At 32.3% G+C, this 21874-nt stretch overlaps 2 protein-coding genes across 5 annotated transcripts; both read left to right on the top strand.

The window, feature by feature from the left end:
- Positions 1–319: 319 nt before the first annotated feature.
- Positions 320–1465, top strand: LOC137815624 (uncharacterized). Its single transcript, XM_068618737.1, has one exon. The coding sequence runs from the start codon at positions 320–322 to the stop codon at positions 1463–1465; it is 1146 nt and encodes a 381-aa protein (XP_068474838.1).
- An 11419-nt stretch (positions 1466–12884) lies between these two features.
- Positions 12885–20222, top strand: LOC137813712 (uncharacterized). Of its 4 annotated transcripts, none has more exons than XM_068616102.1 (9): positions 12885–13119; positions 13659–14457; positions 15321–16495; positions 16973–17267; positions 17383–17595; positions 17998–18171; positions 18899–19096; positions 19184–19297; positions 19664–20222. In XM_068616102.1, the coding sequence occupies exons 2-9, from the start codon at positions 13747–13749 to the stop codon at positions 19994–19996; spliced, it is 3213 nt and encodes a 1070-aa protein (XP_068472203.1). In that variant the 5' UTR covers positions 12885–13119; positions 13659–13746; the 3' UTR covers positions 19997–20222. The 4 variants fall into 4 exon arrangements, with proteins under 4 accessions (XP_068472203.1, XP_068472201.1, XP_068472204.1 ...); XM_068616100.1 differs by having other exon boundaries at positions 12892–13119; positions 19661–20222; XM_068616103.1 differs by having other exon boundaries at positions 12906–13119; positions 13745–14457.
- Positions 20223–21874: the final 1652 nt, after the last annotated feature.

The following is a 21874-nucleotide window of genomic DNA, read 5'->3' as shown; positions in this document are numbered from 1 at the left end:
GTTACAGAAGGATCCTAATATTAATTGGGAGTCTTTTCTAATGATCAGTTATTTCTCTTTATAGAAAGGAATAACCTTTATTTTATCTTGTTATGATTCTACTATTTAATATTGATTATTTCCTTCTTTAGTTAAACCCTATAATGAGTGTACTACTTGTATATATTCAGACCATTTGTTTTGAATAATAAGAAAGAAGAGATATTCATTCTCATATCCTTTGTCTTCAGTTTACTCTTTTGTTCATCTCTGTTCCCTTTTGTTCATCTCTGTTCTATTTTGTAATATGGTATCAGAGCTCTGCTAGCTACATTTATTCATGGGTGAAGTTGATGATCCCTCACAAGATCTTAGTTCACCTTACCATGTTAGTTCATCAGATAATCCTTCCTTTCTTATTGTCCCTATTATTCTTGAGGGACCAAATTATCATCATTGGTCTCGTTCGTTTCAAATTAGCCTAATTTCAAAGAACAAAATAGGTTTCATTGATGGAACTATAAAAGCTCCCAATCGTACCAAATCATTGTTTCCAACATGGCAGAGAGCCAATATGTTGGTTGTTTCGTGGATTCTCAAGGCTGTTTCTCAATCCATCGCGCAGAGCATCATTTGTATGGACAATGCCTTTGACATATGGAATGATTTAAAGGAAAGGTTCTCACAAGGAGACATGATTCGTATTTCTGATATCCAGGAGATGATTTCTTCTTTTAAACAAGGTGAGTTGACTGTTACAAACTATTTCACTCAGTTAAAAATTCTTTGGAATGAACTTGATCTTTTCCGCCCGTTATCCGCTTCTTCATGTGCCTCTAAATGCAATACTCTTGTGAATGTTTCTAAATATAAAACACAAGACCAGATTATCAAATTTCTAAGGGTGCTAAATGATAATTATTCGACTGTGAGAACTCAAATTTTATTGATGGACCCTTTGCAATCCTTGAATAAAGTTTGCTCTCTTGTTACACAACAAGAGAGGCAAATATTTGGTGATCAATCCAAGGCAATGATTGCTACTAGCAAAGGAGGTTATAAAAACAATGCTACAACCTATGGCAGAGGTGCTGGATACGGAAGAGGAAGCAATGGAAGAGGATATACTTCCAAAATTTGTAGTCATTGTGGAAGGACAGGGCATACCATTGATACATGTTATAAAAATCATGGCTTTCCACCTCATTTCAAGTTCAAAAATCAGAATCATGATCGGAGTCATACTAATGCAGTTTTTCATAATACAAATTTCAATAATAATGAGCAGAATCATGAATGTTCAAAGTCAGAAGTGGAGTCTCAACAAATTGGTTTTACTCCTGAGCAGTATCAAACATTGTTAGCTCTTTTACAACAGACCAAATCTAGTGGCAATGCTTCTAATCAAGTCTCTATTATTCCCTCCAATCCCTCCAATCCCTCCAATCAAACAGGTAATAATTTTATTTCTTCTTTTAGTTCTTAGATTATTGATAGTGGTGCTACTGATCACATTTGTTCATCTTTAACTTATTTCACTTCATATCATCAAATTGATCCTATTTATGTCAAATTACCAAATGGAAATCAAGTCATTGCCAATTATTCTGGAAGTGTTTTTCTCAATCAAGATCATGTCATAGACAATGTTTTGTACATTCCTTGCTTCAATTTTAATCTTCTTTCCGTAGCAAAATTGATTGATAAACTATCTTGTGTTCTTACCTTTAACTCTAATGGTTGTCACATTCATGACAAAATAACAATGAAGATGATTGGAATCGCTAAGACGCAAGATAGACTTTATATACTCAGAATCCCACCTTACCAGAAATTTCAAATTAAACCCCTTGAATGTACACACACCATCAATATTGTTAATGTCAGTGCTAGTGATCTAGAAACCCTATGACATTTTCGATTAGGTCATATTTCAAATAAATGTATTGATGTTATCAAGAATAAATTTCCTTTTGTTAAATATAACAAATCTTTTGTTTGTGATGTTTGTCATTTTGCAAAGCAAAAAAGACTTTCTTTTCCTATTAGTACATCTAAATCAAAAAAAATGTTTTGATTTGATTCATGTAGATGTTTGGGGACCATACTCAATACCATCAATTCATGGTCATAAATATTTTTTGACCATAGTTTATGACTATTCGAGGTACACATGGATTTTTCTTTTGAAACAAAAATCTGAAGTTGTTAAGGTTTTGGAAGATTTTGTTATTTTTGTTCAAACACAGTTTGAGACAACAATAAAAATAATAAGAAGTGATAATGGAACTGAATTTTTCATGACTAATTTTTTGTCAGTAAAGGAATAATACATAAAACATCATGTGTCAATACTCCACAACAAAATAATATAGTTAAAAGGAAACATGGTCATTTATTAGATGTAGCAAGAGCTGTTATGATACAATCTCATTTACCCAAAATTTATTGGTCATATTCTGTGATACATGCTGCGCATATTGTAAACATGCTTCCCACACCTGTTTTAAACTATTCTTCTCCTCATGAAATGCTTTTCAAAACTGATGCAAATTTTAATGGATTAAAGGTGTTTGGTTCTTTATGTTATGCTAGCACATTGTCAACAAATAGAAGAAAATTTGATCCAAGAGCATCAAAATGTGTTTTTATTGGTTTTCTACGGGGGACAAAAGGATATATTTTGTTGAATATTCAATCAAGAGAAATTTTTGTGTCTAGGGATGTTGTCTTTTATGAACATGTTTTTCCATACCAAAGGGTTCAAGATACTAGCAATGAAACTAACAATCCCGACGTTAATGATCAAATTTTGTTTGCTGAAGATCAATTTGTCTTAAGTCAGCCATCACAAGCCATTCTTGCACCTTGTGATAATACACCTTGTGATAATGTTGAAAATAGCAATGATAATAATTGTGAGTCATAAATTGAGGTTTCAGAATAAGATTGTTCCCATATAGACCAAAACCTCAATGAAAATCATGATATAAAACAAAGTTCTGAACCAGATCCATCTGTCCGAATGAGCACAAGAATAAAAAAATCACCTGAGTATTTAAAGGATTATCATTGTAATCTTAATGTTTCCAGTACATCTTCAAGCGTTAAATATCCTTTGAATTCTGTTTTGTCTTATAGCAATTTATCATCTTCTTACAAATCTTTTGTTATGTCTATTTCTTCACATGTTGAGCCAAACACTTATTTTGAAGCTGTGAAACATGACTGTTGGAGAAAAGCTATACAATGTGAGATATCTGCTTTAGAGTCAAATCAAACTTAGGAGACTGCTCTTCTGCCTAAGAACAAAGCTGCCATAGGTTGCAAATGGGTATTCAAAATAAAATATAAGGCTGATGGAACAATTGAAAGGTATAAAGCAAGGTTAGTGGCAAAGGGATATACACAAACAAAAGGCATTGACTACCTCGATACTTTCTCTCCAGTAGCAAAGATGACCACCATAAGGTTACTTCTTTCTTTAGCTTCTATTTATAATTGGGAATTGAAACAATTAGACATAAACAATGCCTTTTTACATGGAGATTTGAAAGAAGATGTATAAATGGTTGCTCCTCCTGGATTGACTTCTATTCCACCAGGAAAAGTTTGTAAACTAAAAGAGGCTTTATATGGCCTTAAACAAGCCAGCAGAGAATGGTTTGCCAAACTGTCATCATTTTTGCTTTCTATGGGATATACTCAATCTATGAATGATCATTCATTGTTCATTAATTCTTCTGAAGGATCTTTTACAGCATTATTGGTATATGTGGATGATATAATATTGGCAGGAAATGATAAAGAAGAGATTGTTCGAATCAAACAAGCCTTGAATCAGACATTCAAGATTAAAGATCTTGGGAATTTAAGATACTTTCTTGGTCTAGAAGTAGCAAGAAGTAAGACAAGAATAATGGTAAATCAAAGGAAATATGCATTGGAATTATTAACCGATGCAGGTCTTTTAGCCTGCAAACCTGCACCCACTCCTATTAATAATCATGAGAAATTCTCTTCTACTGGAAGTATTCCTTTCACAGATATTCAAGCCTACAGAAGATTGATTGGAAGGTTTATGTATCTCACTAATACCCGACCTAACATAACATTTTCTGTGCAACAACTTTCTCAGTTTCTTGCTAAGCCTACAATTGTTCACTATAATGCATCGATTAGAATTCTCAGATATATCAAAGGGGCTCCAAGTCTTGGTCTATTTTTCTCTTCCACTACTTTTGTTCATCTCAAAGCCTTTTGTGATAGTGATTGGGGCACCTGCAGTGATTCAAGACAATCAGTGACTGGTTTTAGTGTGTATCTTGGGAATTCTCTCATATCTTGGAAATCAAAGAAGCAAGGAACAATATCAAAGAGTTCTTGTGAAGCTGAATACAGGGTAATGGCCACTGTTACATGTGAAATTCAATGGCTAACTTATCTTCTTCAAGATTTCAAAGTTCCTTTTGAGTAACCATCTCTTTTATACTGTGACAATGACTCAGCAAGATACATTACAACAAATCTAGTATTTCACGAGCGTACAAAACATATAGAAATAGATTGTCACGTGGTCAAAGAAAAATTAAAGAAGGGTCTCATCCATTTGCTTCCCATTTCCACCACAGACCAACTGGCTGATATTTATACCAAAGCTTTAAGTCCTCAATCTTTTAAGAATATTTGTTCCAAGTTGGGTCTCATCATATTTGCTCTCCAGCTTGTGGCGGGGTATTAAAGGATACGGATACCAGAGTTACAGAAGGATCCTAATATTAATTGAGAGTCTTTTCTAATTATCAGTTATTTCTCTTTATAAAAGGGAATAACCTTTATTTTATCTTTGTGTGTTATGATTCTACTATTTAATATTGATTATTTCCTTCTTTAGTTAAACCCTATAATGAGTGTACTACTTGTATATATTCAGACCATTTGTTTTGATTTGAATAATAAGAAAGAAAAAATATTCATTTCTCATATCCTTTGTCTTCAGTTTACTCTTTTGTTCATCTCTGTTCCCTTTTGTTCATCTCTATTCTATTTTGTAATATTAATATTATATTTTAATTATTAATATTATATTTTAATTATTAATAATATTACTATAATTATTGTTAATCTTTTAGAATTTAGCGGCGAAATTTATCGATAAATAATGTTAGTTACCGACGAATATTATGAATGGATAAAGGTTAAAAAATAATAAATATGTGACATTTTACTCTTTTATATATATATATATATATATATATATTATTTACTTATATCAAAACTAACTTTAAGTGTTGAAATATAATTAAAATAATTCTACTGCAAAAGCTTGAGATATCAAAGACTGAAAAATCGAGACATTGAAAATTGAGAGAGCAAAACACTAAAGACTGAAACACCAAGACACCGAAAATCAAGAAAAAAAAAACATCACGTAGACATTCAGTTCTACATGAACACGAACTAATTAAAAAAATTGTTGTTCAAGAAAACAAATTGTTCATCTTAGTCAAATATACATATATTTGTCAAAAAAAGTACATATATTTACATAAAAAAATTGTCCTCCAAATACTTTATTACGAAATTTGGTCTTTGTAAATTAAAAAATAATAAGTCTGTCACCATTAGCTACGACTTAACATACTTTTTAGATGATATTTCTGAATAAAAAGAGATACATGTTACATTATCAGCAGTTAATAAAGAATTACTTTCTGTCAACAAACAGGAAATACTTAAAACATAAAATTTCATGAAATTTTGGAGCGCAAACACTAATTCAAATTACATTTATAAGAAAAAAAGCATATATTACCATCAAGTTACATGATTTGATTTCTATGAACTAATATTTGTACACTTGATTTTTCAAAAGAAATGTTGACTGTTTCCATTTATATATTCGCAAATTTGCGAGAAAAAGTAAGGATGGAACACTGGATTATTGGTTCTTCCATAGTAAGTTGAAGTGATGAAAAAAAAATTGAATAAATTCATAATTTTTGACATTTTAAAAATATTAATTGATGTGTAATGAGACGAACACGTATTTATTTAGGTGTATACTTTAGTGGATACTTAATTATTTTACATTTTAATTTTCTATGTTAAAAATTTGTAGGGTTTATGGTTTAGGTTTATCTTAATCATTTTGTTATGGATTATGTTTAAAGGTATAATCAATTAATCACTTCTTAAAAAAATTGGTTTTATGTAATGTGAGAATATTTTATACAATGCTTCAAATTATAATTTCAAAATCATTGTCCATTCATCTATTCTTATAAAAAGAATAAATGACTTAACTAAATAAAGACGAGATGAATTGGAACACTGCCTACCTACACCTCATTTTTCTCACTCATACATTTCTTTCTTTTTTCTCTCTTTCTTCTCTCTAATTTTCTTCCTCGATATTTTATGTCTTTTAAAATTTGATCACACCCTCCAATAACTAAGGAATTAGGGATCATTTCTATTATATCAGATTTTCAAACAAAGTAAGTTCAAGTTTACTTTAAAGATTTCTTGTCCCCTTCTTTTTCTTATGATTTTGTCATCAATTTTAGTGTGGACAATTAAGAAAAGTGTTCATCTCAACTTGGTTAAGTTTATACTAAAATTTGGTGTTGTTTGGATACTTTATTCTAGGTTTCTAGATTTTGGGTTGACTCCCCTATTTGAGCCTGACATTTCCTTGGAATAAGAAATTACATATAAGATAAATTACTTATGTTTTTTTTTATAGTATCTTAGGACAACTAATTTAGATAGAAACTAATATAGTAACTAGATTATGCATGTTAAAGTATAAATGAGTTTTGATTATAGTTTGATGTTTTATGTGAGGTTGTGTGTTGTTGAATATGTTTTTAAATGTTTGAGTGTGAAATGAAATTTGTGTAGTTGAATGAATGGAATTTGTTGTGTGCTATCACTTTTGTGTTAGATTGTTGCATTTGATGGTTTTGGATACAACTTTAAAAATGGGGCGTATTGTTGCAAGTGAAAACAACACTAAAAAATTAACCCTCTGGGCCAAATTCTCACTCGAGCTAAAATAATCTTACTCAAGTGAGCTCATTCTTGTTTAAGGTAAAATATTCTCACTCAAGCTGTAAAAAAACTTTTTTCTTTCTTTATTTTCTTTTCTTCTTGTCTCTTCAATGAATTTGATTACGTATGAAAGCTTTTATAAATATAAAGTGAATATTAGTTTGAATATTCAATTGAATTGTGAAATTTTTAAATGATGTGTATTGTATGATAATGATGAGATTTGTATGAAATTGAGACCATACATCTAGGATAATGTATGAATATTTGTTTGATTTTTGTATTATGTATTGATTCCTATGTTATAACATCGGGTGGTGACAAGCTGACAAGAGAGTTCATTACACATCCTGGCCCGTTGTAGACACATGGTATTGGATGTCTTGAACTTACCATAATTCTTACTCTTAGATTCGCTTGTAAATCTATGTTTTGGGTATTGGATCAAATATTAGTCTCTGGTAGGGATTACTTGATAAAAGTCTTTTGGAAGACGTTAGTTGATATTATGTTTGTTTAATATCCTTAATGTATAAATTTATGTGTGGTCTATATGGTTGTTGAATGTTCTTGAGTATAGATCCATGTGTGATCTATATGATTGTTATATATTGGTATTGGAATGAAATTGGATCATTGTGGTTCGAACATGAATTTTTTATTTTACGTTTGATTGAAAAAGAAACTTGATTTGTTTATTAATTACTAATCTAATTGTTTCTTTTTATATATATTTATGTATGTTAGAAAATTATTTCAATAGTTTACCTTATATGTGTTTGTATTACGAACTGTGATGAGTGTACTATAGGTATATATATTTACAGGTGCAGGAGCAACATCTGAAAAGAAATAATTTTTTTTATCCTCCTTTTGTTATTATTTGTATTTATACTTATATGATCTATATGTTTAAATTTATATTTTGAATTACTATAAGTTGTTCGCAGTCCCTTTAATGGGTTTATAGTGTAGTGCGTAGGATAATTTTGGGGTGTTACATGAATTGATTTTAATTTTTGTTAAGAGATTTATCCTTTCTTCAAGTTCTTTTAAAATTGATTCAAGTTGAAAAACAAAATACAATTAATTTGAGAATCATAATTGATAAAAGATTCCTTAATATAACAAAATAAAGAAGAAAATGAAAGAGAAAGACTACACAAAATATTTATACTAGTTTAGATCACAAATGATCCTACATCTAGTCTTAGTTATTCAATCTTAGAATAACTTAATTTCACCATCGTCAAGAGTTTATACAAGCATATAAGAACAATTACAAACACAAAATAACAAAACACCACAATATCAAATCTTGAACAAACTCAAGAAGATATGTTCAATCCTTGGAAAGTTCCAAGAGGATACAAACCAAATGAAACCATGATCACACAAGAGGATATACACTAGAACACCCTCCAACAATAAGAAAAAGGAAAGAATGTACCAGAAATTCACATCAGAAGCACAATAGTAGGTTAATTCAATCAGTACAACACAATTTTTTTATTCTTAAATTTGAAAGCACTATTGTCAATTGAAAATAACTCAAATGATCTCAAAAGAATTCATGTTTCATAGTAGTATTAGTTATAAATGAGTGAGACCAAAAAATTATTTATAGAGTTCATAAAACGTTGAGTTAAAAAAGATTCAAATGTATTTAATTGATTATTGATTATTTCAATCTAATAATAGAGTATTCTTGCTTAAATTTGAAAAACAATTACAATACTCTCTGTTTTAATCGATTATGGAATGCATTAATTGATTATTCAACTTTGCATTTAATTCAGAAAAATAAGTTAATTGATTACTTAAAAACTTAATCAATTAACAAAGTCATAAGATTTTTTCTCACATTTTTTAACTTTATAAAAATAATATTAATTTAATTAGACTTAATATAGATTTTGTGTTAAATTAAACATTTTAAATACCTTGTGTGAAAGAATCAACAATATTCAATGAAAACTTAAAACTCTCAAAACATCTTCTAACATCTTTATCTTCCAACATCATAATCAAAACATCATTGGAGACTTGAATCTACTCTTCAAGTCCAACATCTATTTCACTTTATAAAAATAATATTATCTTAATATAAAAAATCATTTATGAAATTATGATCAAATGCTAATATATTCAACTATTATATTAATTATATATATATATATATCACCTTTAATAAATATAACCATGCAATACCTTTAATATCTAGTATGGATAAGTATATATTTTATTTTGAAATTTTTAATTGGTGTGTAAAAAAACATGAACATGATTTACAATTAACTATTTAAATATATTCAATTTAAAAAATTAAATAAGTTTTAAGTTTTATTTCTAATTTTATAAACAAATTATTTCATAATTAATTATCTTTTAATCTTAATTTATACTAATTCTTATTAAAATTAAACCAAAAGTATTTTTGTAACTTATGGTATTACTCAATTCATATTTTTGTCATATCAATCAAATCTAGTATAGTATAAACTTTCTACTAATTTCTCATCATATTTCAGTTTCTTCTCTTTAAACAACTTCACTTTTTACTGTTTTTCCTTATCTATTTTTTTTCACTTACACCTCACTCCAAACAATATATAAATTTTACATGAATTTTGTGAAATTAAAGTCATTTACTTGCAAGAGTAATTATATGACTCTTATGTGTGATTAAATGATGTATTGATGTGTGAAATGATTGATGAATCAAGTGAAAGTGTGATCACACAATATTATTTTCAAGAAAGGTAATATTGTGTTGAGAATGTGATGAAAGCGTATTGATTTGTGAGACTTTGGGAAATGAACGATTTTGATGCTACTCATATCTTTGAATCGTATAGATGAAGAGTATCAGGTAGTGATAGTCGAATGAGGTTCATATGAATGAGTATGAGGTTTGAAAGATAACTAATCAGATGGGTCACATGAATTTTCCCGTATTATATAAGGATAAATTTCCTGAGTGAGAGACTATGTCATGATGAGAACATGATAATATTGCAGGTGCATATCTCTGAGTCTAATTTCAATATACTGATCTTTCAGAAGTAGAGTCAAGAATGTTAGTAAATTTCTGACATGAGTTATGTTGAATATATGGTAGTTGTAGACATTTAATTGTGTAGTACATGAAATGTTATGATTTATTCACTTAATTGTGATGATTCATGCAACGTAAATTAAGAGATATAAGAATATTATTGAATGATTATTAATTATAAAAATCTATTAAAAATTTAAAAAATACCAGTCTACCTTATTTTCTTCTATTGAAATATTTTTTAAAATCTATGATGACGTGTTTTACACCTAATCATATACTATAGTTAATAAATCTCAACAATTAAGAAGACAAAGAGTTAATAGAGAAAGTATTAAAAATCTTTTATGATATATATATTTAGAAATTCTTATATAAAGGAAGAATATTTTATAATATAATATTATAAATATATAAATTATATGTATACACTTATATATTATGATATGTGGTATGATTTATGATGAATGATTAGAGTAATGTAAATGTGTATCTTACAACTAATATTAATTGTCCTGTAAGAAAAAACAACTCACAGACCCACTTAAGTTAATATTGTTTTAACTAAAAAAGGTTTTATATTTAATTTTGATGTTGGGATTGAAAAAGGTACATTAGTAATGTAGTTATTTCAGTGGGACTATGTTATAAAGTGTAGGTGATATTAACATTTTATTTTGGTGAAAACATATTAACATTATTGTTGACAACTGTTTCTGTCGGTGAGCCAGCCCAGACTGAATATGATGTATGCCACATCGCGTTACCGTCGTTCGTCTTTCACGCGCCTCCTGCATTCTTCCAACACTTTTAACTATTTTTTAAACATTTTCATCTATTTATTTTGGAAAATAAATGTTTGTAAAATTAACTCTATTTATGATAATAAATAAAATTATAATTTCTCTTGTTGAGGTAAACTTTTCTTAATCTGAAAAGTTATAACTTATCATTATTTTTCAACATTATTTCTTTTTAATTTTATAGGTACTTTGTTTTAGATGAATGATGACTTTCTGATCAAATTAATTATTTTAAAATAATTTTTTAATAAATATACCTAAAAAAGTTATAATTATAATTAATTATATGATAATAAACTGTAATTTAATTTTCACATATATTTCAAATACACTCTAACTTAAAAAAAATATTGACAATATATTTTTAATATAACTTTTATTGATTAATTTTTTTAAACACAATAGATCTTTGTGGATCCATCTTTATTTAACGACTTTTTTTGAATTTTAGTATATTCGATTTTTTTATCAATAAAAATATATTAAAAAAAGTTGACCTTGTTTTAATTTAATATTTAAGTTTAAATTAATTTTTTTATTTTATTTTACAGTTTGAAAATAATAAAAAATACATATAAAACCAAGTTATATGATAGAATTATATAATACTCACTCGTTATTTTATAACTATCAATTTAAAAAACCTATTTTCTTTATTTATTAATTTTAAATTTAAGATAACGTTAATTATCTTTTTAATTACACTTTTAGTTATGATGTAAATAAGTATCATAACTGTTTCATTAAGATATAAAATTAGTATTTTTTTATTTTTAAATGATAATTTTAAAACAGAGATAAAAAGGACAGATTATTGTAAAAAAAATCGATTTTGAAGGTCTACTTGTTTTAAAATGTATTAAAATTAATTTTAAATTATTTAACATGATTCAACAGCATATAATTTTATATTAAAATAAATATAAAATAGGAGAAGATGTTGATTTCCTCCAATACCTAAAATGTGTTACACGCTCCTCAATGCGCGTGACGAACTTTTTCACTTTTTATTATTTTACGAGGTCTAAATTTTCTGCCAAGCATCCCATCAGATTGAGTCACCCGCGTCATGATTGTTTTCTGTGAACCGACGTCGTTTCTACATTACATTATTCATCTCCACCTGAAGTGGTAAGGGGTCACTCCGTACACACTTTTTTTCGAGTATCAATTCTCATAAATCATTATATTATATTAAACAACAAATTAATGTTAAATATGTTTTAGAAAATATTATTTTTTTCGCTTTCTTAATTCTTTTTATTAAACTTTCAACGCTTAGGTCTTTATTGAGATTTTTTTCTTTGTAATTTAGTCTAATCTCATGTTTCTTTTTCTTTTTATGCTCTTTTATTTTTCATGATATGCACGTGTAGTTTTAATAAAAATAATAATTAACCACCCTTACAAAATTAGCAACTTTTCCTTTTATGACTATGATAATATTATCTATGGTTCTATATTTTCATACTCCCAATACCAAGAAAGTGTGAACGCATAACAACAACGACACAAATATCAAATCAAAATGAAAAAGAAAATGTATATAAAGATCGTAAACGTGGTGCTATATATTTACTTTATATATTTATAATATGAATTAAAATAATATATATAGTAGGTTTCATAAAAGAAAACCAAAAAGTGTAATTATAATATGAAATAGTGATCTGCAATTACTTCAAGGAAATAGAGAATTTATAATTATTTTTTATTACTTTGTTTATAACATAATAATAATGTTAAAATTTAAAATACAATTAGTGTAAAATAAAAATATTAAATATATACATAAAATGGGAATATCTCATTATTATACGTTGTTATAAATAATTTACTTGGACCGAGGTAAAAGTATATTATTATTACAAAGTTTGAAAAATTAATTAGAAGGATTAAAAAATTATAATGTAATTACAAAAAGAGCACAGAGTTTACTCTATTTACGTATTCTTTTTAAAATAAGATTTAAGGTTGATTTTTTAAGTAGTAGGTGTAGTGAGTATAATAATTTTATTTATTGTGAAAAATCTGCGCTTTTTCTGTTCATGCTTCATATAGGAATGTTCTTCTTCTAGAAATGAAAAATTATTTTATCTTTTTTAGGACATTTCTTCATTTCGATTCACTTGTAGAGACTCTCCCATAGATATGGTGGTGACCCTCTTGTGGTTCCAGCTTGTTATCGCAGCTTTCTGATTTTACCTGCCACTGCTTTCCCCGGTACTCACTCTTCTTACATTTCAAGCATTCTCTTAGTACACTTGCCATTACTTTTGCTTCTGTATTTAACCTGACACCATATTCTACATTATCATTTTTCTACTTGGGGTTTGCCTTCAAGTTTTGAGCTTTGTTACTGGGGTTTCTCCAGCACTTGCTTGATCTGAGTCTTTCTGTTTATGTCCAAGGTTTTGTGCTTTTTTGGTCTCTCGTGGTTGGTTTCAATTTATCTGCACCAAATTTGCTTTAAGTGAAGTTAAATTTTGAGTCTTAAATAGTTTAACGGTCCTGTCCTTACATTGTATCTTCAGTGTAGGAAGTTTGTTGAAGATAACCACCAAATGTTAGGTGGCTGCTTCACTGGCAAAGTTAATTTTTTTTTTTTTGTGTTTCTCCAACTTTCCTTTTGTTTTGTTCCCCTTATTGAGTCAACTATACTTCATAATTAGTGAGTTCAAAAACCAATTATTGTTATCTGACTAGGATTGTTGGTAAAATGCAAATCTAAATCGGATTTATTGCTGTCTGTTTCACTTCAGAGGGTTTGTGAGTTGTGATTGTTCAACTACATATTCAACTGCATTTAAGAAGTTTTGCTTTGAAAAGACCCTTATATTTGCCGCAGCAATGAAAGGAAAGAACAGGAGAAGTGGTGGTGCTGTTCATATGGAATACCTAATTCACATTCAGGAGATCAAGCCTTGGCCCCCATCGCAATCTCTGAGATTGCTTCGTTCAGTATTGATACAATGGGAGAATGGGGAACGTGCTTCAGGGTCTACTGGTATTGTTTCCCCTTCTCCCAGTCCTAGTTCTGTTGCTGGTGAAGGAAAGCTTGAGTTTAATGAATCATTTAAGCTTCCTGTAACTCTGTCAAGGGATATGTCTATCAGAAATAGTACTGCTGAGGTGTTCCAAAAGAATTGCTTGGAGTTCCACTTGTACGAGACTCGAAGAGACAAGACTGTTAAAGGGCAGTTGCTGGGAACTGCCATCATAGACTTGGCAGATTGTGGTGTACTTAGAGAGACTTTGAGTATTCGTACGCCATTGAACTGCCAGAGGAATTACAGAAACACGGATCAGCCACTTTTGTTCATTCAAATTGAGCCTGTTGAAAAGAGTTACCCTAGATCCTCTTTGAAAGACAGCTTGTCAAAGGGGGTGCCAAAGGACAATAACGGCAATGAATCTGTATCAGCATTGATGAATGGAGAGTATGCTGAGGAAGCTGAGATTGCTTCTTTTAGTGATGATGATGTTTCCTCTCATTCGTCTGTGGCTGCAGTCACTACTTCCTCTGAGTCTAGCGCATGTATGCCTCCCGAGCAAGAAGAGGTATTTCCTCACATTCTATTCTCTTATTTTTAGCAATGTACATTTCTTTTTTTTTTTCTAACCATGTTAGTGTTTGGTAATTTATGTTGTCCTCAGCCATATTCCATTAATATACTATTTTGAAATAGGACAAAATGCAGTCATTGCAATGTTTAGATGTTTTGCACTTGTTGACAAAGGTATAAAACTTGTCATCAAATGCTTGACTGGACCCTTTCAAAAGAAATTGTACAAGGAAATCAAGAATCCTATTTGTTGTATTTCCAATTACCCACATATAAGGATATGAAGAAAGTACATGGGAACAGGAGAAAGAGTAGGGATTAATTTTCATTTGTTATAAGCTATAACAGATTGTGTTAGTGGAAAAAAGATATGGAGGCAAATTATGTGAGTTAGTTAAATGACAAGAACAAATATATCGCTGGCATGGATTGAGTGATTTTGGTTGCAGGAAGGTTGCAGCACCCGGAGCAGTGCTGCTTATCCAGTCTTTACTGTTTGTCATTTCATTTTGTTGATCATCTTGCACTGTTGGTCCTATAACAATGGAAGTATGAGGATTTCTAGAGTGATTCCTTTAAAATCTCAGTTTCCTATCCTTATCTAATTACATGTTTCACTACACATTTCTCTTTTTGGTATAAAGGGAATGGTAGTGCTGTCATTCTTCTTGCTGGGTATATATCTAAACATAATGTAACATTGAGAAAAATCTTGTTAAGCTATTTAGTAATTGTTATTTTGCTAATAAGGGTTATAATATAATGATGCCTCCTTTCTGTATGTTGGGCATATCTAAATATAATGATATATAAAGAAGATTCTCGTGAAGCCATGTATTAATTGCTGCTGAATTGCAGAATGGACCAAATGGATCAGCTCAAAACAGTGGTAGGAATGACAAGGGGTATCACCCATTGGCCTCAGAGACAAGAGTTGAGAAGTTGAATGTGATGGAGCAAGATGCATATGAGAGACTGGAGAGGAGTTCTTCCTATGTGTCTTCCATGGATGTGTTCTCTGAAGTTGAGAGTCCAGTAAATGGTCATGCCTCTATTACAAGCATTCCCCAGTATAGATCAGTGACTACCCCAAAGCAGGTTGCTTCTTTAAATGCTGATTCTTCTCCCCCAGCCTTAGAGGAAAATTCTAAGAGCAGGTTCAGAAGCAGTGAGCATGAAAATTTGGATCAGGAGGGTTGTGAAAAAGTTGCCAATTCTAGAGAAATGGGTACAGTTGTTCAACTAAACAGTAATGAAAGTGATTTTGACATCTATTCTAGAACCACTACATCTCTAGGTAGTGATTACCTCGACAAGAATCCAAGCATTGGTTTGGAAACCAAAGACAACTTAAGTGAGATATGTGAGGAAGTTGATAAAAGTCTTGTGCAGGAGGGGGGTTCCATTGAGGATAAGCATGGAAATGAAATGTTGCATTTTGATAAGCTGTATCTTGTTGAAGATGAATCAGTGATGCAATATGCAAAAGATCAAGCTTTATTGAGTAGCAATTTATATTCTTCAGGTGGGTCAGATAATGGTTTGAAATGCAATTTTCTGAAAAACGAAAGATTAAAGCATGTTAAGTCTGTAAGGTCATCATCATCAGACTCGGTTAGGAGTATTGGGTCACTTGGTAACAATCATCTCACTGAGGTAAAGGAAAATGGTGTTAATGGAGATGTCCAAAATAATGGAGGGAACATTCAAAGCAGTGACAGAAAAGAGGCCAAGGTTTATCCAAGGGAAGCTAAAAAGGTAATTTTAGACAGCAAGATTGAACACATGGAAAACAAGATAAAGATGCTTGAAGGAGAGTTAAGAGAAGCTGCTGCTATTGAGGCTGCTTTATTTTCAGTAGTTGCCGAACATGGAAGCTCAATGAGTAAGGTTCATGCCCCAGCTCGGCGCCTTTCCAGGCTGTACCTTCATGCTTGTAAAGAAAATATTGAGGCAAGAAGGGCTGGGGCTGCTAAAAGTGCTGTTTCAGGATTAGTCCTTGTTGCGAAGGCATGTGGAAATGATGTCCCAAGGTAAGCTTGAGTTATATTAGTTACTGCCTTATTTTGGGTATAATGGTTACTTCATTTTATTTCAAGTATATTTATCCATTTTCCTATCACTAGTCAACATAATATTTTAATCACAGGTGGCTTCATCGTGAGAAGTTTGGGATTTGTTTCTAATTAAAGTAACTGTCTTTAATTTAATTAATTAACTCTGAAGGCAAGAAACTTTGTTTGGCATGAAGAACCGCCTAACAATTAATTACACATACACTGCTCTGTTTGAAATGAAATCAAACTTATTCTAGTCGCAATAAAAAAAGAAAGATAATACAACATTATGTGAAAGATAATATGGATATACTCCATGAAACTGAGCTAATTGGATCATCAGATTAGATATTTGAGGTATTTAATTATTACTGCCTAAATTGGAAGTTTCATTTTCATCAGAAACTGTGCTGACTGCCAGGGCAATTAATCTCTTCTTGTATCTGGATGCAGGTTGACATTTTGGCTGTCTAATTCTATTGTGCTGAGAACAATTATAAGCAAAACTACCAAAAACATGACACCATCTAATCCTTCTGGATCTAGAACAAGGAAGAATGGAGAGGCCAAAGTTGGAAATGTAACACAACATCTAATATGGAGGGGGTTCTCTCCTAGGAAAAACGATTATACAGCTTTTGAGAATGGGGGTATAGGTAAGTGGGATGACCTAAATGTGTTCACCTCAGCATTGGAAAAGGTAGAAGCTTGGATCTTTTCTCGCATTGTGGAATCTATTTGGTGGCAGGTAAGGCTTTCATCTCATACAAAAGTCTTAAGTCCCCATATGAGCTCAAGCTCATTATAAATATAAAATAGTCCCATTGGCTTCTAACATGGATCATTCTTTCTCTGTGTCCCAGTCTTTGACTCCATGTATGCATCTTTCTGATGCAAAGGTCAATCGTAAAGATTCTTCAAAAAACTATAAAAGTATGTCTGGCTCATGTGACCAAGAGCAGGGAAATTTATCGCTAGATATTTGGAAGAATGCTTTTAGAGAAGCCTGTGAAAGGCTATGTCCTATCCGAGCTGGAGGGCATGAGTGTGGTTGTTTGTCTGTGCTGCCTAGATTGGTTAGTATATATCTACCCATTTCCCTCTTCCTTTCCTTCAATGTTTTTAGGGTAAAGGTACTCTTAGTACCTTTTTGTATTTTCCCTCAATTGTCATTTATCTGTATGTTTAGTCTGCATGGGTACCTGAGGAGCTTTGAAATGGATGATTATGTAAACAAAGAATAATGAGTGCATGTATTTTTCACTGGAGCTTAGTGCCTCCTACTGGAGAAAAAGGGGGAGAAAATAATGGTTTCTGCAAATTGCTTAAGCTGAAGCCAAATATTTACTACTCCCCTGGGATGTGAATCCCCCAACTTCCCCAACAAACTAATTTGAATATACCAATCTATGTATCTACGTTGTCAGAATATGTGGCAAAATTGACATCAGACTGCATTCTGTTTTTACTTATTCTAGATAATGGAGCAGTGTGTGGCAAGATTGGATGTTGCCATGTTCAATGCCATTCTTCGGGAATCTAATGATGATATTCCAACCGATCCTGTATCTGATCCCATCAGTGATCCCAGGGTTCTCCCCATTCCACCTGGTAAATCAAGCTTCGGATCTGGTGCACAGCTAAAAACAGCGGTAATATCTCTTATCCTATGTAGCACATACACTGACATGGACACTGTATACTACATGGACACTTGTGTAATCTCCAAAATATAAAACACGACATAAATCTATATATTATATCATTATGAATTATATAAATTGACAATTAAGATTTATGTGAACAAATACGGCTGAGTTTTTTCCGTGACTGAGATTTGTTCCTTATTTCTATAATCATAATAAAAACTTATACAATGAGTTTGTGTTTTTAAAAAATCACTGTATTTGTCCATTTTAAAATTATGTTGGAACCATGTTAGAATTGTTAGAAACCCATTTTTTTTTTGAATTGGACACTTCATCGATACGTGTTGTACGTGTGTCAATGTTCGATCCGTGGGTCCAACACGAACATACTATTTAAGAAGCGTGTCTGAGTCTGATCTCAGAAGGTTTTTATCTGAACTAGAACATTTGGCTCTGTACTAATGAATGTAACTGCAACCTACTGTCATAGGTTTGGTTTACTTTCCTTTCTGCTAATATCTGTTTCTTGAATGTAGCTCTAAAAGTGGGCCAGGAGTATGACTTTTTGGCCTGGAGTTAACCACTAAGATATTAAGCTTTTAGAGGTTAACTGCTTTTCAGCAAAAATGAAAAATAAAGGATGATTTGAATGCATATGTTTAATAGAATGTCACTGGAGATAAGTTGTCTTGACTGATTAGTTATTTCATTTGCGTTCTGGATTTCTCAGATCGGGAACTGGTCTAGATGGCTGACCGACCTATTTGGTCTGGATGATGATGATTCACTTGATAGAGATGGTGATGACCTTGGCAGCAATGATGGAAGTCAAAATACATCCTTCAAATCCTTCCATCTTCTTAATGCATTAAGTGACCTCCTGATGCTTCCTAAGGATATGCTCTTAAGTTCATCCATTAGGAAAGAGGTTAGCCAATGAACTTGTTTTTCGCCATTTAATTAACTTGCTACGTGTTTCTTCCCCTTAATCGTTCTTTCATCCTTGTTTGTAAAGGTGTGCCCAATGTTTACTGCACCTCTAATCAGGAGGATACTAGACAATTTTGTCCCAGATGAGTTTTGTCCTGATCCAATTCCTGATCATGTTTTTGAAGCTCTGGACTCACAGGTTAGATAAATAAATTTGCAGTCGTCTTTTTGTTTTCGTTATTTATTACTACATCCGAGTCTCACACTAGTTTAGTGTCGTAGTTAAGTTTAATCTTCTTGTGTTCATACAATAAAGAAATATTTTTCCTAAATTACCCTCAAATTGTATTTATTGAAAATGTTTAGGTTTGAAATAGTATCATTAAATAAGGTTTAAAGAATCGAAATTTGCTTACATGACCAACTTTTTTCTTACATCTGAGTAATATAGGATTTATAGTTTTATACTTCATACATGCCTCATGAAAACAATGGGTAAATGAAATTGACATCTCATGATATGTACATGGTTGTTTATTTGATGTTTTATGATTAATTGAAGCAGGATGATCTTGATGATGGAAATGAGTCCATCAACGATTTCCCATGCAATGCAGCTCCCATTGCATATTCACCTCCACCAGCAACTACCATTACTAGCATTACGGGGGAGATTGGAAGTGAATCTCAGCTTAGAAGAAGCAAATCTTCCGTTGTTAGGAAGTCATACACCAGTGATGATGAACTCGATGAACTAAACTATCCATTATCTTTGATATTGAATAATGGCTCCTCCGCACCACCATCAACAAAGTCCAATTGCAAGTGGAAAGAGAGTCGCGATGAATCTTCCATTAGATTTGAACTTCTGAAGGATGTCTGGATGAACAGTGAATGAATAGATTGCACCCTTTTTTCTGTTACATTTCTTCGCTAGCACTGTAAAAAAGCAAGGTATATATACTCTAGGTTTAACAGAACAAAAACACCGAGTACTGAAAAACGAGATGGTGGAAATGGCCTGCATATAATAAATAATGCTAAGTCGCTGCGTGTATCGTACAATAAGGAGAGATTAAATTCTGAATTGCTTATTTATGTGATTGATTTATGTTTTGGCTGGAGATTTTAATCAATAAAACCCCCTCCAAACCAATAATCAGTTCCTCCATTTTACTGAATTTCTTACCTCTTCAATGTTCTCTATATTAAGCAAGAAAAAAGAACCTCCCTCTCTTTTACTTGTCATATTTACTGGTTAATTATTTGGAGTCTTACACATCATATTTGTGGTTGGTTTTTCGTCTAATCCTCAAGACATTCTCTTACTCGATCCTATTGTAGACGTTTGTACATCGACCAGGGGAATCGTCCATGGATCGAATATTACATACGTTCACCTATCAATTGAAGGGGTCTTCTTCGGCTCCAATATAAATTACTTTTACCTTTAGAAGAAGTACAGGTGTCAATCATCCAACAATCAAGGTCTTATATTTAGGACTACAAGTGTCAACTATCTGCTTCTAGACGCATTTTGACATTACACAACCCCGACAGGTGAAGATGAACCTGGTCGATAACGACCAATAACTCGGGTGACCACATAACTTTCGAGTATTGTAAATTGTTCCTGCTAGGGAGATGGGACCTAGAGAACTGTTGAAGTCTTCTTCTCCTTCCTTCGGTCGGGCAGGTGGCTGAGTGATGAACTGGGATCCTTCTCTTCCTTCTGCTTATCTTTCGGCACTCGGGACTCGGTCGTCGGGTGAACACCGGATGGTGGGGGTACCTGCGAAGGCACTCTGACGCTCAAGTCAGCAAAGCGGGTGGTTAGCTCTCAGGTAGGTTAACAGTAATAATGACATACCTTACTCCTTGAAATGCGTGCTATTTATATTATTCTAGTGGGCCTACCTTGTTGGGCCCGTTTATCAAGGTGGATACCGCTTAGGGTTGCATTACCTAATTCTTGATGATGGATTAGCTTCACTGATCTCGGTCTGAGCGTTAATTGTAATGGGGTTCGGCCATCGGCCAAATTCCCACGGTGCGGGTCTGCCATCGGCCAAATCCCTGTGGTCTTTGGCGGTTTCGGCCAAGCCTTCTAAGGTCTCGGCCTCTCGGCATAAGTCTTCAAAGGCTTCGGCCTCTCGGCACAAGTCTTCAAAGGCTTCGGCCTCTCGGCACAAGTCTTCAAAGGTTTCGGCCCACGGCCGGTCGGCCAAGTCTTCAAAGGTTCCGGCCCCCGATCGGTCGGCCAAGTCTTCAAAGGTCTTGGCCAGGTTCTCATGGTCTCGGTCAGGCTGACACGGCATCGGGCAGCCGGGTGGGTCCCGATCTCTCCCCCGTACCGGTACACTTGCCCCTCAGGCTCAAGGGCAGACGCGTGAGTTATGTCCGATGAGTCTTCAATAATGGGACTCGGCCGGTCTTCTTAGGACGTGCGGTTGTTTCGTTTCTCGAGGTGTGACGTGATCTGGGCGGCGTGACATGACCCTTGGTGACGTGATATGATTGGCATTAATGAGGGGTTTTTTGGGCGGGAAGTATTGTGAACCGTTGGATCTAAGAGATCTAACGGTTGAGATTGATTCGACGCTTCGAATTCCGAGGCCCATGGGCCCTATAAATAGGGGTCTCCAACAGTGTCGAGACCTTGCATTTTCTGAGTGAGTTTGTCTGATAGCCGAGCCTTCCCTCGCCCACTGCTCTGAGAACTGAGTGACCGTTCGGTCTTTTTGCAAAGCTTCACCTCGTTTTTCAAAGGTTAGTG

Source organism: Phaseolus vulgaris, chromosome 1 (assembly GCF_000499845.2).
Source record: "Phaseolus vulgaris cultivar G19833 chromosome 1, P. vulgaris v2.0, whole genome shotgun sequence".
Lineage (NCBI taxonomy): Eukaryota > Viridiplantae > Streptophyta > Magnoliopsida > Fabales > Fabaceae > Phaseolus > Phaseolus vulgaris.
Note: the sequence above shows the minus strand (reverse complement) of the source record. Positions and strands in the feature narration are given on the sequence as shown.

Coding starts and splice junctions, on each gene's coding strand:
- LOC137815624 (XM_068618737.1), top strand. CDS start 320: ATGGGTGAAGTTGATGATCCCTCACAAGATCTTAGTTCACCTTACCAT.
- LOC137813712 (XM_068616100.1), top strand. CDS start 13,747: ATGAAAGGAAAGAACAGGAGAAGTGGTGGTGCTGTTCATATGGAATAC. Junction 18,172..18,898: donor GTGCACAGCTAAAAACAGCG/GTAATATCTCTT, acceptor TGGATTTCTCAG/ATCGGGAACTGGTCTAGATG. Junction 19,097..19,183: donor GTTCATCCATTAGGAAAGAG/GTTAGCCAATGA, acceptor TTGTTTGTAAAG/GTGTGCCCAATGTTTACTGC.